The 18,221-nt window shown below is 45.8% G+C and overlaps 1 protein-coding gene across 3 annotated transcripts in view; it reads right to left on the reverse strand.

The window, feature by feature from the left end:
• The window catches only part of LOC126517695 (RRP15-like protein), a 43,792-nt gene that overhangs the window by 3,077 nt on the left and 22,494 nt on the right, over positions 1 to 18,221 (reverse strand). For 2 of the 3 annotated variants that reach the window (XM_055064655.1, XM_055064662.1), the window contains exons 2-3: positions 5,725 to 6,032; positions 2,142 to 2,221 (exon numbers count right to left, since the gene is read on the reverse strand). In XM_055064655.1, coding sequence (XP_054920630.1) covers positions 2,142 to 2,221; positions 5,725 to 6,032 — 388 coding nt within the window. Of the gene's footprint in view, positions 1 to 2,141; positions 2,222 to 5,724; positions 6,033 to 6,573; positions 6,628 to 18,221 lie in introns of those variants that run through there. The other variant, XM_050167491.2, reaches the window with a different exon arrangement.

Genomic DNA, 18,221 nt, shown 5'->3' on the forward strand with positions numbered 1-18,221 from the left:
ATATTGTGAAAATGGCTCATTGCCGATAAGAAACAATGTCAAAACATAGCAAAACTTACATACTATTTGCACATATAAGCTGCATTGTTCTAGCCTAAGGCAAGTCAATATAAACGGCCGAGCCACTTAAACGGCAACTGTGATCCAGACACATAGTATAGCTGTTATTGCTGTTTCTCACTTTTCTTTAACTTCATCATACTTACAGTTTGCGCATTCCATAAAGTATTGTTACAGAAAAGTGTGCTCGGCATAAACACTCATGTATAGGCCGTGTAGTTATCTCGTGAAAACCGGATGACACCGTTGGTAACTTAACGAGCCGGTTGTTTATGCTGCGGTTCCGAATAAACTGTCTCTTGTTTCCCGTTTAAAGCAGAGGTAAACAGTGCTTCTCCAGAATTAAAAAAAAATGTGTCAGCATAACAACACGTACAGACCACGTGGCGAATGCGACCGGCAGCTTTCAGGAAAGGAGACGTACAGATACTGGCACAGCACTGTGTTGCCGCTCCTGCCTGTGCATGCGCCGTGCGAAGTAAAGCGTAGTTAATATCAAATCACTATAAGGCCACAACGGGACTATAATATCAGTTTCCTTCATCGTAACTGCCTCTCTTTAAGTTCACGTCAACCGGTAGCAGAAGCACGAAACCGATGGGGCCAGGCCTAACCAAATGTTAACTAAACAGGATCAACATTGGCTCAAACTTACTGTGCACAGCTTGAAATGACTGACGCATTGGCATTTCAACTTCGAAGTCATGTTTCGACATTTTAAGCACGAATAATTATATATACAAGCAAAGGGGCAGTGGCTATTGCATTATCGGTTCAACGGCCGATCGCACGGAGTTTGGTCGAGAGGTCATGATCAGCATGCTGATTTTGTTGGTGCCGTCAACAAGTAAGCTTGTCGCGCTACGACAACTCGTGCCCGTCAGTTGTGTTGTTGTCAGCCTATTATGACAAAATGGTCTCAGCAACACACTGCACTGAATAGTTTGTCAATCATTGGCGTCAGGGTCTTGTTGGTCTCGTATTGACCCAGTGTTACGTGCTATACATGACATCATGCAGGAGCAGCCATCACCAGTAAGAGAGGGCCGATGCTGCAAGAAGACTTCGTCAGCAATGTGGTATTTTTGAAAAGTCGGCAGAGTAATGATGGGGTTTTTCGGTAAATTTGTTAGCCATCAATATAATACGGCGACAAAGTAGTGCACGATGCTATTTGGACAAAACCCTGGCTGCTTTCTGTTTTAAAGTGGAGTTGCAGTCTTACACTACGCACGTTTTTGGCAGTCTACCAATGTAGATCAAGCTACCGGTGGAGTTCCAACGCAGTGCATGGATCGAGTGTTAGCCGCAGTGCGTGTCCGAGCCGTACTTTTCCTTTCCGGGACTTTCCCCCGATTTCAGGCCACTCAACCACACGTGCGTCCCTTCCAAAACATTTTGTGAGTAATTCACAAGGGCAGGGTGCACGCGCCATCATGTCATGAAAAAGGCAGATTGCTCGCCTTACAGAAACATCTTGGTTCGTTTGGTAATGGTTTGCAGAAACCCAAGCGATGTTGGATAGTAAGCTACCTGCTAAATGTTTAAAGGATGGGTCAAGACACCAGCCCCCCCCCCCCAAAAAAAAGGATTTAAAATTGTTTTTAACGTGTTGGCTCAGCCACAAGGCTCTCATGGGGAACTGTCGTGTGTGTGATGGAAGCCCGACCATAAAGACTTCTGTCATGCACTCAACTTTACCTGCTCAATATAGCATAATTTCTGGCGAGTGGTAATGGCAGCATGCTTTCTAAGCTTTGCTGTCATGAATGGCTATTTTCCCAAAAGCTTTGTGGTGCACCCACTCATATTTGAAAGGTAAAATTATGCATAGAGGCGGCTCTACATATATATTACCTGAAACAAGGTCTTTATATAGCCAAAAGTTTTGTTGTAGTTAGATTTTAATTCACTGAAATACATCTCAACCTAACTTAATATTGCAGTCAATAAACAGCACGGAAGTGCTCAGTGTTAAAGGCGAATGGACATCATCCATTTGTTCCAAAAATTACTATGTGCTGCTTTTGTTGACAAGATTCAATTATAGATAAGAAACATTGGTGCAAAACTTTCCTCACCTTGTGGCAATGCTTCTTAACCGTTTTTCAACTTCATCGTGCACCGGTTTTGTCCTACTCATTTCCTCCCACTGCCGCTTCTGAAAAGGCAAAAAATTGACGCAGATGACTTGCATATTACAAATGGCAATCACAAGTCATAAAAGGAGGAACACACAGATGTGAATGATGCAAGAACAGTGTTATTATTTCAGCTCCGCTGGTCATCTAAGACAGCTTTTAAACAATTTAAACAACAATCTATAGCAGTCACCACTTCCCTGGTTCAAAATGTGCCCTTGTTTTGTTTTTTTGTGGCGATTTGGGAATTGTGCGCCATGTAGGTGAATTGTTAGCTCGGAAAATCAGAGTTTGAGGATGTGGGACATGTTACCGGCAGAGAATCCCTATTCTTAAAGAAAAAAATAAATAAACAAGTTATAAAATTTTTTCAGCCTATCTGTACCATGTGATGCGATTTACAGCAGTCTTGGGGCCGTTTCAAGAATGAAGGGGACTTAATGAAAACGCAGATGGTCTGAGTCGCCGTCTCTAGTGTAGCGAAAACCTCATGCTCACTCTGGTATGCGTGTCACTTTTCTGTTGGAATTTCTTTTTCACAGTTTTTTTTTATTATCGCATAGGTACAGCTCATTGTTAGCTGATTTTGGTGATCAGTTCTTGGAGCTTTTAGGAAATGGCTGTTTCTAGTGTTTAAGGGGGAGGACATGCGAAAGCAATAGGAAAGCAGTGGCAAGTTCCTTTCCTTTTCCTTTTTTGTAAGGCCTCGTGTGCCTGAGAGGAGGGTGGCCTTGTACTTGCTTGCTTTGTGGTTGTGGGTTCAGCACTGTTCTGGACTGATTGCTTGCCAAACAGGAGACAAAATGTAGCGGGACTGCTCTGCAAGTCCAGTTTCACCAAACCGGACCACGAACCAGACCAGCGTGAAAAGGCATACAAGAGCGCCATGAAGCCTGATGAACAACTCCAGAGAATCTACATGCTACAAACAAAGGGCTTGTCACCATGGAAGGAAATTCCACTGCTGAAATGCTGATCCCTCACCCAGCTAGCCCCTATGCATTCGGAATCTTCCTTTCCCCCCACAGAGATGGTATTACGATTGGCGTGAAGTACCCAGTGCAAATGGGATTATATGCTGATACAATTAATGTGAATCACCCAGTGCAAATAGGATTATTGAAAAACCATGCCTAATCGGAAAGCACAGGGTAGATCCCAAATTCCTATGTGTGTCTCAGGTGGTTCCTGGTCAGGCTGGTGGCCCATGGGCCCCTCTGTGCGTGTGCGGGACGCACATTTCTATTTATGCCTAAGCCCAGTGCTCGACCGCTGCGCCACCATGCACCGCTCGCGTGTACCATGTTTCTAGGTACTTTTTCCCAAAGCGTCACGGCGAGCGCCCTAGATCCTTGTAGGCACTTGGTGGGACTAGGGAGGTGTTATGCCTGGACGCACATCTGCTCACCCAGCTGTCACTAAGAGTAAACAGGTTTTTGAAAACAAGCCGTCTAGGCTGTTTCGAAATAAGAGTTGCGTGTGGAAGCTGACGCAACACTGGACGAAATATTTCAGTTTGGATAAGGGGATAAAGGGATGTGATAAGAAGTTGGTCGTGGTGTGTGAGGTGCTTCAATCTACAAAAGCTGGGATAATCGTGGGGCATGGAGGGTTTCTCGCATCACGAGCCACATCATCGCTGCGCTCAAGCTTCCTTTCCTTCTTGACATCACTATCTCTCTTCCAGCAGAAACAATAGCAAGGTGCTGGCGCCATACACGACGCATATTAAACGTCGAAGAACAAGAAAGAAATCACGCAGAAACTCCTCTGGGAGTTAGACTCTGCGTAAGCATTGTGCCACTATCTCAATCTCCGCACAGCCCGGTGTCATTAACAATGTTATGGAACTTGGTTAGGCTATTACTAACGACAGCTCAGTGGCGACACGAACTGGTGCCGACGGCGGTGCAAGCAGCATTGATGACGCAAGCAAAGTACTGCTGGTGGAGGCCCGAGGTGCGCTGATGACGGTTCCAATCATTATATAAGCCGTTATCGCTCTTTAGTGCTTTATTCATCCGTGTGAAACCATTGGAGACCTTTAGCGTGTCTGCTATTCTGGCAAACAGGGGTGGTTTGGGAGGATTACCGGATGGGCGGGGGCCACGTGAGCGGCCGGAGTGGTGCAGCCGCCTTGGTGGCGTAGAACTCAACCAGAAAAACACAGAGATAAAATTGCAGTAAGCTACTATATCCTACTTCGCTGCTGGTGGAAATTTTCAGCAGTTGCATAATTGTCCACACGATTACGCCCCTGTCCATAATTTAAACCAGCGGCTAAGCAGAATATAGCAATTGGCTCCATGTTTGTGTGGTTGAGCTTTGAGCCAACAGCTGGCGCCACCAATCTGGCCGCTCACGTTTAAGCTCCCGTTCACCCGGCAAACCGCCCGCGCTTGGCGGAATCCTGGACGCACTAAAATTAACTATTATTGAGCCATGAACGTACTCAGGCGGCGGCTTCTTCAAGCAATGCCACGTGGGCCGCAGCTTGAAAGCGATCTGCGATGCCCACAAAAGAGTGCCAACTGCTCATAGCCTCGCATGCTGTGTTCTTGCTGCTTACATAGTCTTGAAGAGACGCGTGCCCGCTTAACTTCAAAGCGATGTGCGAAAGTTGCAGAATGAGGCGTTAACTGAGAGTACCGCCAGCACTGTGTTTTCGCTGCTTTGTTGCCGTTGAAGCAGAAGGCAGGGCAAAGGCAAATTCATTCGCTACTGTGGGCGCTATCTCGAAAGCGGTCGTCTTATTACGGGACGGATGAAGGGACGTTTTTCTCGTTGGGCAAGCATACAAATGCTTAAGCATTCAGAATTAAAATTTACCTACACCACCTTAACTTTGCAAATGCGGGCTGGCCCGAACACACTGCGCACCCTGGCATAGCCAGGGACGCAAAACCAAATACATAGAAGGATCTAGGGCGCATGCCATGGCGCTTTGGCAGAAAAGTACCTAGAAATGTGGTACGTGCGGGCGGTGCATGGCAGCGCAGCGATCGAGATCTGGGTTGGGAGCAAACAGAAACACGTGTGCGGGACAGGGGCCACCTCCCGTGAACTGTGCGAGTCAAGGGGAGGCCCTCCTTCCTCAAAACGGGACCCACGGGTCAGCACCAGCAGAGGCAAGAAGCAAGAGCAAGAAGCAAGAGCCATGCCAGTTTTTCTCACATTGTACTGCTGTTGAGACTGGCCCAGTTTGTAACAGAACAAGTTGTAACATTTCTTTAGTGGAGTAGAATAAGTAAGTCATCGTGCCACCACTGCTGGCTCCGCCTTGCTGCTGTCATCTAATGCTGGACAGCCAGCTACCTTCAACATGCCTCGCATAACATCTATTCCTACTGTGCAAGGAATCTACACGGCTTTTATTGATCTTTCAGTGCACCTGTCTTGAACTGCCTGTAATGTTTTCAACACACACTCACGATCAACTGGAAAACTCGCCACATGACACGGTTATGCACGTGCGCAAATAAACAAGCGCGCAACAAAATTGTAACCAGAATGAGAGTCGAACCTTTTCTTTCCTTTCCCGAAGTTCCCTTTTGGACAGAAACTCGGGCTCATCAGGCAGTTTCTGTGTTTCCTGTTCTTTCACTTCTCCTCCATCGCCCACAATTTCGAGGACGGTGGCCGGCTTTTGGCGTCTCTGTTGTCCATCCTTCTTCGCTTTGAAAAGGATAGGAGTCTTTGTCCTGGGCGCCTTGGTATGGAGGAGCTTGCCCAGCACGTCGGCCCAGGCCTCGTTGCCTTCTGCTGCGGAGTCATCGGAGCCACTGGCGAGCGCCGGCCGCTGTTCGTCAGCACTGTGTTCAGACTCATCGTCTAAAAATGAGATTAGGAGAGCAGCGATTTGTTAATCTGAATTGTAGTCAACAAATGAAGACAGGTATAAAATAGCGAGTGTTACAGAAGTAAGCAGAAATGAGGACTATTAAACATGCACGTGGGCGGCGATAATTTCGCGGAAAGATCGAAAGACGCGACTGACACTTCGCACTTTGCCCAGTAAATTTCACAGAACATGCCGTGCGCGGTACACAGGGGTTTCACTTAAGGAAGCGGCTCTAGTTTCACGTATAACGACTTTTCTAGCCTTAAAAAACATTTGACATCAAAGGACTGTTTACGATGATTGTATCACGGTTAGAGCGAACTTAAATTCACGGCGGCTGACAGCTTGTCGGACTCTCACGAGCGTGTGCGCGCAGCCGAGGTTAGCCTACGTGGCACTGTACACGACTATGGCAAGTTAAGCGAAAATAGAGATTTCAATGCAGTTGTATCTGTCCACAAAACAGACCTCACAAGTCAGTGTGCCAAATTAAAATGTTGATTTGGCGACGCACGAAATATCCACGCTTACCTGAGCTGCGCGCCGCCATGTTGCACAATGTAGCCACCCCTGTAGCTTTATATGTTAAAGGCCGAAAGTGTCGTCTTTTGTATCAAAGCGCTCGGCGACGTTCATAAATCAAGTGAATATTAAAAATTTTCTTTCGCTTCAACACTGTTACAATTCTGCGAAGGGTGTTTGTAAGGAGAGCATCTTTTTTTTTCAGCACTTTTCTTCCTTTCTTTAATGTTTTAATCAGCGGGAATTTCAAAATCAGCATAACTCAACCTATTTCATGGTTTCCCGCAAGTGACTTCCACATGTGTCTAGAATAGGGAAGTGTGCGTACCGCGCCGCCGGCTCTGAAGCCCTTCCGCGATGCGTTGGAAAGAGATCCAGCCAAACCGGCCGCTGCATTAATGAACGCTTGGGGGAACATGCCCGAAATTTAAGTAATTTAAAGGACAAGTACGCACATTTGGTCGCGCACGTGATTGAACGCACAGGTTGCGAGGCTCGATTGGGAGAGACGAAGATTCTCGGTAAGAGTGCCGACGCGACGGCGCGCGTCAGTTTGGAAGCGTTTCACATACAGAAATATGGCAGCAAGTGCGTAAGCACCCCCTCTGTATCGCTTTTTGCTGCAGAGCTTCAATTTTTGGAAGCGACCGCTTACTGATTTGATTGTATGTTAGTATCCCTCGCCTTTTTTCTACTTTTTTTCAAGTTCTTTCTAGTTTTCTTGTTTTCCTGTGCCTGATTCCGTTCACTGCCGGCACGTTCGTTCATCGATGCGCAATGTCATTTTCCCCGATTGTACCACTCCCTTCCCCTTTCACTTCTGCCTTTCCCCTTATAAAGGTGTCCGTCTTCCGTCAAAAAAATTTAGTTGACAGTCGGCGCTTGTGTTTCGTCCTTGTTACTTTGTGGTTGCATGTGTTTGCGCTGTTACAATTTTTATGTCAAGTACGAACCAACTCACCCAGAAAGAAGTTTTAATCAAGGGACACCTGGCTACAGTTTTTCGCAAGAAGAAGCAACGCGCATCACCAGTTCAAAATGTGCTCGCAGAATTCGTCAAAACCGAATTGGTTCTCTCCGTGAACACTTCACTTCCAAGCACAATTATCATCATCAACATCAGCCTATTTTATGTCCACTGCAGGACGAAGTCCCTGCGATCTCCAATTACCCCTGTCCTGCGCCAACCGATTCCAACTAGCACCCGCAAATTTCCTAATTTCGTCGCACCACCTAGTCTTCTGCAGTCCTCTCCTGCGCTTCCTCTCTCTTGGTACCCATTGTGTCGCCCTAATGGTCCAACGGTTATCTAATCTGCGCATTACATGACCTGCCCAGCGCCATTTTTTTCTCTTAATGTCAATTAGAATATCGTCTATACCCGTTTACTCTCTGATCCGATCCGCTCTCTTTCCGTCTCTTAAAGTTATGCCTAGCATTATTCATTCCATCGCTCTTTGCGCGGTACTTAATTTGTTTTCAAGATTCTTTGTCAGTCTCCAAGTATCTGCCCCATATGTCAGCACCGGTAAAATGCACTGATTGTATACCTTCCTTTTCAATGATAACGGTAAGCTTCCAGTCAGGAGCACACGATGTCTGCCGTATGCGATCCAATCCATTTTTATTTTTCTGTGAATTTCCTTCTTATGGTCAGGGTTCCCTGTGATTAGTTGACCTAGGTAAACGTACTCCTTCACAGATTCTAGGGGCTGGCTTGCGATCCTGAACTCTTGTTCCCTTGCCCGGTGATTTATCATTATCTTTGTCTTCCGCGTATGAATCTTCAACCCCACTCTTACACTCTCCCTGGTAAGGGTCTCAATCATTTGTAGTAACTCGTCTGCAGTTTCGCTGAATAGAACAATGTCATCGGCAAACCGAAGGTTGCTGAGGTATTCACCGTCGATCCGTACTCGTAAACATTCCCAGTTTAATACCTTGAATACTTCTTCCAAGCACGCAGTGAATAGCATTGGAGATATTGCGTCTCCTTACATGTCTGATCCCTTTCTTTATAGGTATATACCTACTTTTCTTGTGTAGTACTAAGGTGGCTGTGAAATCACTGTAGATATTTTCCAGGGTAATTACGTAAGTGGTGTGTACTCCTTCATTACGCAGTGCCTCTATGACTGCTGGTATCTCTACTGAATCAAATGTTTTTTTTTTCGTAATCTATGAAAGCCATATAGAGAGGCTTATTGTACTGTGCGGATTTCTCGATAACCTGATTAATGACATGGATGTGATGCATTGTAGAGTATCCCTTCCTGAAGCCAGCCTGTTCCCTTGGTTGACTAAAGTCCAGTGTTGCCCTTATTCTATTGGAGGTTATTTCGGTAAATATTTTATATAATACTGGGAGTAAGCTAATGGGCCTATAATTTTTCAGTTCTTTAACGCCTCTCTTTTTGTGGATTAGTATAATGTTTGCATTCTTCCAGTTTTCTGGGACCCTTGCACTCGATAGAGACTTCTTGTAGAGAGCCGCCAGTTTTTCTAGCATTATGTCTTCTCTATCTTTCATTAAATCGACTGTTACTCCATCTTCTCCTGCCGCTTTCCCCGTTTCATGTCTTGCAAGGCCCTTCTAGTTATAGAAGAAGTTTCTGTATCTTGTTCATTACTGTTTCGAATGGAGTAGTCCTGAGTCCTCTGGGTACTGTACAGGTCAGTATAAAATTTTCCGTGGCATTTATTATACCTTCGAGATTGCTGATGATATTACCCTGCTTATCTTTCAGCACATACATCTTGGTTTGTCCTATGCCAAGTTTTCTTCTCACTGATTTCAGGCTGCGTTCATTTTTTACGGCTTCTTGAGTCTTTTCCACGTTATAATTTCCAATATCACTTATTTTCGCCTTGTTGATCAGTTTTGACAGTTCTGCGAATTCTATCTTATCTCTTAAGTTGGACACTTTCGAAGAAATAACTTCGCGAGGAAAAAGCACGCAATAAACACGCGAAGAAATACATTTTTTGAAATGTATTGCATTTAGACCTGTTACTTATCAATTTTCGTGACTGTGTTTTAATGTCTCCAGCTGCTGGTACTGTGTCTCAGTCTATCGCTTGGGGTTTGCATGCTAACTTTTGTATACTGATTTTGTATTCTACTAATCATCATTAAACTCCACCTGGCAATGCTGCTACAGCGGTTAAAATTGGTGCATTATAAATACTGCTCTGAAATTTAACCTTAATCTGCAAGTGAGGCTTTGTCAAAACATTCTGAACTAAACGTTGGAAGAATTTCACGTCCCCCATAAACAAAATGACCCATATGTTCCCTTTAGATGCTGTAAAAGCTGCACTTTACAACGCTGCAATATCAGTTTTTCGAAACATAGATATGGATTTTCTGCAATTTTTGTAAGATATTTGAGGCACAAAATCAAAATATATCGCTTCCGACAGTCCGTAGAACTTACCTTGCTCTCTTATGGGAAACAAATTTCGTTCGAATCTGTCCAGCGATTCTCGAAGCGTTCCTGCTCTTCTATTGTATTCGTACAGGAAATTGGAGTTGTTCCCGCGGTAAAGCCTCTTCCTAAACTCAATCGGTTTATATTTTGATTTCTAACTGATAGCTATACTCGTGTTAGGTTATCTTCCGAATGTCTTTAGACATTTTTCTTCTTTTTTTCCTTGCCAAGTGCCGAGGAGGAAATGCGTCCAAAGAGTGAGATACGCTTCACAACATTTCCTCGTTGCTTTCCCTTAGACTTTTTGTTTCCACATTCTTTTAGTGCGATTAGCATTCTTAAGATAGTTCGCGCATTTTCCGGTATCTGTACCGCGGTATCTAACGGCTTTTCTTTCACGTCATTTGGGGTCACTGTGTAGGTGCCATTGAGTTCGTGGCACTAAGTATGCGCCGCTCCTCAATGACAAAAGAAAGAAAAAAAAACATACAAAACCCCTTAAACTTGATATGGTGCTGAACAAAGTTGAAACGACATCATATGCATTAAGGTGCTCTTGTCTGAGTATATATTGAGACATGCAACACACGGGGACTTCGCGGCTGGCGCCGGGTGACTTCTACGTTATTCGCATTCCTTTGACTTGTGATCAGTTTCAGTTTCCTTTGCATATTCACTGTTTTTGTTCTCGTAATGCCAACCGATTCTCGGCCTATCCCCGTGAGTTTGTACCATACTTATGGGGGAGGCTCGCACGTGGCCACTTCTTGTACATGTTCTTACGTGCCCCAGGAACTTTTGTGCGGACAGTCACCGCCTGCAGGAATTTCTTTTCGACGTGAGACGGGTACACGTGCCCAGTGGGCGCCCTATGCGTCCGCCCTTGCCTGTCAACCATACCAGACACTTTTCTGGTTAACAGGCCTACCGTCTCTCTTTTCTCTCTCTGGAAGGAAATCAGCATCGTCATCATCAATGCGCCGCAGCGGGAAAGCGCCATTAAGATGAAGAAAAAAATGGCTTTGGCTTAGCTAAGGTTAAGCCCAGGATGCGAAGCATACTAGCCTTTATTTTAGTTGTTGAACCACTGTTTAGCCTGGTGAACTGCTGTTGCTTGGCTATATTTGGTTCGGCTAGACGAAGAAACAGCTCATGCGTTACTCTGCTTCGCCTTCAAGAGTGGAACGCGACAGCGTTCCCGTCGACCCGCCAAGGGGTGTAAGACAATGGGCTACGGCGCAGCGACTACGCGCCCCGCATTGGACGCGGTGAGCGTCGAGCAACGCAGCGTTCGGCGCGGCAACGAAGCTCGTTTCTAAGGCAACACCGCATTCACTAGAGGCGCTTTTGTACCGCTTTGAAGCATCGTACTCGTGGCTCAGTGGTAGCGTCTCCGTCTCACGCTCCGGAGACCCTGGTTCGATTCCCACCCAGCCCATCTTGCAAGAGTTGAGCCAAAGCCACCTAGAAACAAGCGCAGCTGCTTATATACCGCCGCGACGCCGCGAGCGACGGCGCGAGTTGGAGCCCCGTTTCTCCTCTGTCGTGACGTCACGGTGTCACGTGGTCATCCTTGAAGGCGACGGCGCGAGTTGGAGCCCCGTTTCTCCTCTGTCGTGACGTCACGGTGTCACGTGGTATTGAAGGCGACGCCTGAGGAGCTGGGTTGAGCTCTAGTAATATTATACTTCGCACAAAAAGAAGAGAACAGCCGTAGCTTCAAGTACCGTGTAATCAGACAAATCGAAATGAAGCTTTTAATTCTTCATTATTATTTTTTCTTTTGAATCTTCTTCGACACTGTCACAGGTATGCTTGGTCAGCGGTTGAGGTATTTCAAACTGTTTCTAAAAACGAATTTCTTGTAAAATTTCGGTAGTTTTAGTGTTATTTTTCATAACTTGGATTCTTACACAAATATTTCAGTTTTTCTTTTGCTATGGTCAGTGTATCAAACGCCTTCTAAATCCGTTCAACTCTTGGTCAATCTTTTATGGTAGGTATGAGTCATCAGCAGAGGGGAAACAAACGAACAAGCATGACTTTGCAGCTGTTGAGAAGCTTCTAAGTGAATCAGGACAATTGCCTTGCTGAATTCTTAAAAATCTGTCTTATTTTACTTTTGTTTTGTTCTATTCAAAAACTTTCATGAGTGTTTCCTCTTTTTTTTTTAGATTCGACTTACTATTTTGCCAACTCGTGCGACGCTTGGCCAATCTCGTATACAGTGGGTATGAGTCATTCATAGACGCCAAACCAACAATCTGTCTATGCAAGGCTCACTGCCTTATTACACACTAATTTTATTTATTATCGGTTTCTTTCGCATCCTCAATTAGTTATTTTTTCGCATTGTTTCTTTTTTATCATATTACCACCCGGTTCGTGGCGTATCACCCACAGTGGGTGCGTGCCATTAAATAAGGCATCATCATTATCACCATAACCAACCAACCAACAAACAAACAAACCGACCAACCAGCTAACCCCTCAATCTCGCGAACGGTCAAGGGCTCAAGACCATGGATGACCCATCCCTAGTCGACTTGGACATTGGCGGAGGATCCGGCGATGAAGGCGGTTCTGCCGGATTTGGTCCGAGCCCCCTTGGCTTCAAGTATGTCAAGAGGTCGCCGTAGTGGTTAAAATACGAGGGCTGTAATGACCGTTCGGGTTAAGCCTAACGCACTGAGACGCATCGTGGAATGACACGGCCCGCACGGGAAGATGTGAAACAAAACACTTTACGGCGATAATATCCATTATTATTTACCTCGGACGCTGCCATACGCGGAAAAGGGGAAATCCGTTGGCTCGGGATCCACTGTTTTTTATCAGCTACGTTAACTTGAACGAAAAGAGGAAACGTACTAAGAGCTGTTGCGATTTTTTTTTTTTGTCCATGTCTTGAATTTTTCTTTTAGCGGGGACTGTCGGTTGTGGTAAAGCTGAGATAACGAAGCATAAATTTTACAACTCCGCTGTGAAAAGTGTTTCATAAAATACTCTAGAAACTGCTTTAAAGTAGGGAAGATGGTATGATTTGTATCTCTCGGGACTGCTTTTATTTATACATTTTAAGTTTACTCTGGTAGTAATTAGACAATTAATTATAAAAATCTGAGTAGTTAACTTTATAACCGAACGAGTCGAACGATTCGTTCTGCTGTAAGATTCGGAGCCCCTCACCCGAGACGTTCATGACCGGTTTCACATATGCAAAACGCTGACGCTGCTAATTTCTGCAGAGTAACGAATTACGGGTGATCTTGCCCAGAAAACATCCTGAACTGCCGAAGAGAGCCACCCACCCGCCGTGGTGGCGTAGTGGATTTGGTGTTGCGCTGCAAAACCGTGGGCGCGGGTTCGAATCTCGACCGCGGCGGCCGCGTCATGATCGGCGAGAAATGCAAGAACACCCGTGTTCTGGGGCGCTATAACGTAAAACTATTCCAAACGTTTCTATTCCAATTCTGCTATCAGCCCTCCACGATTGGTCAAAAACTTTTTTCGGACACACCCACTTCACCTGTCTGTCACGCGACGTCACGAAAACCGCGATACTTCCCCATCTGATATGATGTGTACACACTGATTATGCATGCTTTGACAGAAAAAAGACAAACAGTTATTTCTGATTCGACCCCTTTTCGCCATTAGCCCTCGGCTATTGGTAAAAAGTTTTCGGGCTGCACCCACTTCACCTGCCTGTCACGCGACGCCACAAAACCGCAAGAACTCACCGCGTCAAAGTGACGTGTACGCGATAAAGATGCATTAATATGCCGAACAAAACTGAATTTTTGTCGGAATAGCTGCAGGCTGCCCCGTTCCGAAAGGAATAGAAGATGGCTACCGCCGATCGCTCAGACGCTGGCTACTCGCACCTGCCGGAGAGCATGGGTGTATTCGCGAATAATAAAACTTCTTGCGTGGCCGTGTAACGTTTTCGAGCACTTTCGCACGTTTACCCCCTCATTCTGCCAACTCTTCTTTGCTGAGGGTCCGTTTTAGCGTCATTGTTGAGCTTCCGTTGCATGGCGCCGCGATTTTCGACCAGCCACCGCAAGCGAAGTAAGGGAAAGCCGACCAATCGTAGACGCCGGCACCACCCTCTTCATCCGGTTATCGACTTTCAGTGCAGTGGTTCGGCCCCATCGAATCCCTCTCCACTTGAGCGTTCTCCTCGCCTCTTGTCAGCCAATTCGATACGACAGGCCGCTCAGTGTAGGCAATGTTATTCGATTCTCAAGCAAACAAAAGTGACCTCCTATGAACGAGGGGAGCGTTTGATAGGTCTGTTCAGACAACCCTGCGGGTGACCGCCCGGTGCTTGCGTTGGTGGTTACGCAAATTTGACGTCAGCAAATTGGAATAGAAACATATTGGAATAGTTTTACGTTATAGGGCCCCTAGTTGTGCATTATATGAACGTCAGAGAACCCCAGGTGATAAAAATTAATTCAGAGTCCCCAATTACGGTGTTCCTAATAATCATATCGGAGTTCTGGCACGTAAAGCCCCATTTAAATTTAAGAGCGCATCTGTCGCGTCCCTAGCAGAAGCATAAGAGTGACATCCCTGTTCACACCTCACCGTTGGGCAAGCGTGAAGCGAGCGGGATCGCGACTTGATAAAAAGGCGGTCTCTGCAAACCGGTGAAGGCTCACTCACACTAAGCCGACCCGACACCGATTTCAGTCTGCCGACAGTCGGCAACAGTGTTTTTTTTTCACCTTCACGTCGGCGCCTGTGACAGACTGTGCCGACGCCGAGATTTCCGCCGACTGTCGGCAGATTGTCGGCGTCGGTACAGTGGGACAGAGCCGCCGACACGAAGGCAAAAACGTTGTCGCCGACAGCTGGCAGACCGAAATCGGTGTCCGGTCGGCCTAGTGTGAGTGAGCCTAAACACCTCGGATGACGGACTTCCAAAGTCTTACGTACATTAGGATAAACCGTCTCTCTAATTTAAAAAATCGATTATTCTTCCTTAATTTCACAACTTCTTGTTTATATTACACATCGTATCGTATCACGATGTGTGCGTATGCGATTAAAGCAATACCGAAAAATGTCGCTGAACTATCGGATATTACCGATATTTAAGAAATTTCGAACACATTTTCTCAAGCACTCTGCATGCATTTACTGTGATTAGATCAGTTACCACGTGCGATACGGAGGATCTCATATGCTGAGACATTGCGGAACTAATATCTGTCGATAGGACTCATCAATGTTTTTGCAAGGATTGTAGCCACTTCGCGTAGTGGTTGTGCTTAACCACTTCAAAAACACATCGCAACTAGTTTCTGTGACCACCAACTAATGTATTACTGCTCTGCACGTACTGCGCTTGCATAGGAAAGTCGCGGTTGACTCCCATCTAAAGTTTCTGTTAGCTGTTAGCTTCGTAGCTGTTAGCTTTTCTCATGTATATAGGGGTGCGCGAATAGTGATTTTCAGACCGAATTCAATACGAATCGAATAGTGCTGTAGAATCGAATCAAATGTCGAATAGTTTTCGAATAATGAACAGGCGTTAGTTAAAGCAACTAATATAAAACGATGTTCGAATCCTAGTATTCTTAACCTTAGCAAGTTTCTGTCACGTACTACATGGCACGTTATGAAGCGCCGTTTATTAAAAGAACAAATGAAACATCAGCGGCAGGCGAGTGGTTTCTTCTATGCACAGGGCTCTTCAGAGAGTGCGAACATTCGCTGCGGAGCTTGTAACGTAGGGCTACCTAAGTGACGTAGCCTGCTGCACTACGCGTGTTTTATGTCTATACCCATATGCTCGCGGGGAATAAAACTTACCGAATACTTTTGCACCAATTGTATGTTTAATTGGGCGCAGTCGACGTTTTTAGGCATTCGAAAAGTTATGGAAAACTATTTCGACTCGAAGACCGAATCAAATGGGACGATATTCGATTCCTTATTCGAAAGTTTCGAATATTCGCGCACCCCAACTCTCGTGTAAGGTGTTCCCCCCCCCCCCCCCCCAATATTCTGTCTGCACAGCCCCATCCAGGATATGTGCAACCTTGCCATATTGATGTGCTGCTGCTGCTGCTTCTGCATCTTTTTCGTCGTGTTCGCCATCCTCTCCCTGCTTGGCTTGATCACCTTGGCGGAGCCTACACCCGTCGACACCACGTTCGAGAAGTGGGCCGTCGTCTGCGACGCGCCGCATTGTGCAGACGTCGCCAAGTGAGATTCCGAAACGTCTGCCGAACTCCCTGATGTCAAACTGCTGGCTAGCTCCCACTGACGTCTCGCACAAAAGTGGGATCTCGCTGTGAATGCATTATTATTACTTTTTTTTTTTGTTGCGCCAGGAATAACGCTGAAGTATGCATCACCTAGCTACTGTGATTGTGACAAATGATTTTGCGCTTACTGCTCATCCACTCTTAGAAGAACTAGCTGTTGGGCCAGTTGATAACTCATTATGATAAAACAAATTGGAGCGCAAAATATGACACCAGCATTCATACACACGCAACACACGCAACCACTCCAGACAGAGCGCTTGCGACTGGGGGGTCTTGCAGTGATTGCGTGTGTGGGTGTGTGCGTGCATGTGAGTGCGTTCTTTGTCGTCCAGTTTGTTTCACCGTCTGGTTCTTGCTCAGATTTCGCAGCAAGATGACATCTTATGGTCCGGATAGTTCAACATAACGCTTGACATTGTTACTCAGCTGGTTTTCAAGAAAAAGATGCCGTGTTATCTTCGTCTAAAATTCTCGTGACCAAAGTATGGCGGCTATAACGTCGACTGGTCGCTTCCGTCGTTTGCTGTACGGGAAGGCGTGTCCTTCGTGATTGGTTACGACTAGTCGCTGGTGTGTGCAATGTGAACATCATCGAGGAGTGCAGACGAAGGCAACGTATCGATACTTGTTTGTGCTCTAGTTAGTTCATACTTCTTGCGGTGCGAAAGAAAAAGAAACAAACAAGAAAATGAGAAAACATGTAAAGAAAGAACAATACAGGAAAGGCACTATCTTCTGTCCGGTACTTTTCTTACATGTTTCCGCGTCTTTTGGACCGCCAGAAAGACGAAGACAAATTCGCACTGAAAGAAAAGAAGTGTTATATTGAACGGTCGGTACCATAGAATGTGATCTTAATACAAAATTGGAGTAATAACAGAGCAGTGGCAAACACGAAATTGTTTAGTTACCTGCAGAGAAATACGCAGGCCTCTGTTGATAACTCTTCTGATAAAACGGTAGCTCGTTCGCACTGGAATTTCAATCGGAGGTAGCCGGTGTTTCAGGTGTCAAGCTTGTTATCGTTTATAGTTAAATATTTGTGTGTAAAAACAGTAACTGCATTACATACTAAACGAACCTACGACTTAAATGGACCTTATAGAAAACTTGCAGAAACCTAACTTGTAGCTGACTTCCTTGTACTGTTATCCGTATAGAGAGATGTTCGACAAGGGCGGCGCCATCGGGGACGCCGCCGTGGCCGCGCTGCTGTGCATGGGCGTCACCGCACCACATGTCACCGGCATCGGCGGTGGTCTAATGGCGGTCCTTTACGACAAGTGAGCCGGATTCTACGCATATAGGCGTGACAGCTTGCCGTGACAGCTGCCGCAGGGACTCAGTGGATACTATCACGTGATTTCAGGCAAAACTCGTAATAGGAAACTCTGGCCCTAGATCAATGACCATTCACACTGAAGAAAAAAAAAAAAAGATACCTGGCCCTTGGTCAAGAGTGAGGCTACGAAGCAAAGCGCTTGCCGCGTTTCATGAAAAGTACGAATATATCAGGTGTATAATACACTTAGGTGTCATATGAAAGATTAAGCGTAGTGTTAGTCTAAGCTAGTAGTTAAGCAGAAAAGCAGCTAGGCAGTAGGCTACGTATGTCGTCAAATGAACCGAGAACAGCGGTGCGCTTGGTAAAGTTTGCGCCACCAGCTTTTCTCGCTTTCAAATAAAGGATAACTAGAACAGAAACGGAAATATCGCAGCATAAGGGGAACATCATCGCGCCCTGCGGTGAAACCGGAGGTGCACGTCTGTCAATAGCGACTAATGGACGGCGCGCTCTATGTTTTTATTTATGGTTCGGCCACGCGCCGCGGTGTTCGCGTTTCATTCCACGCCGATAGTACTAAACTTTTGCGCACTCGTTCTTCGAAACCCTGAACTTCTGTGCGAGTCCTCGGACAATGCATAGTGCATGCTTGTG

Source organism: Dermacentor andersoni, chromosome 3 (genome assembly GCF_023375885.2).
Source record: "Dermacentor andersoni chromosome 3, qqDerAnde1_hic_scaffold, whole genome shotgun sequence".
NCBI lineage: Eukaryota > Metazoa > Arthropoda > Arachnida > Ixodida > Ixodidae > Dermacentor > Dermacentor andersoni.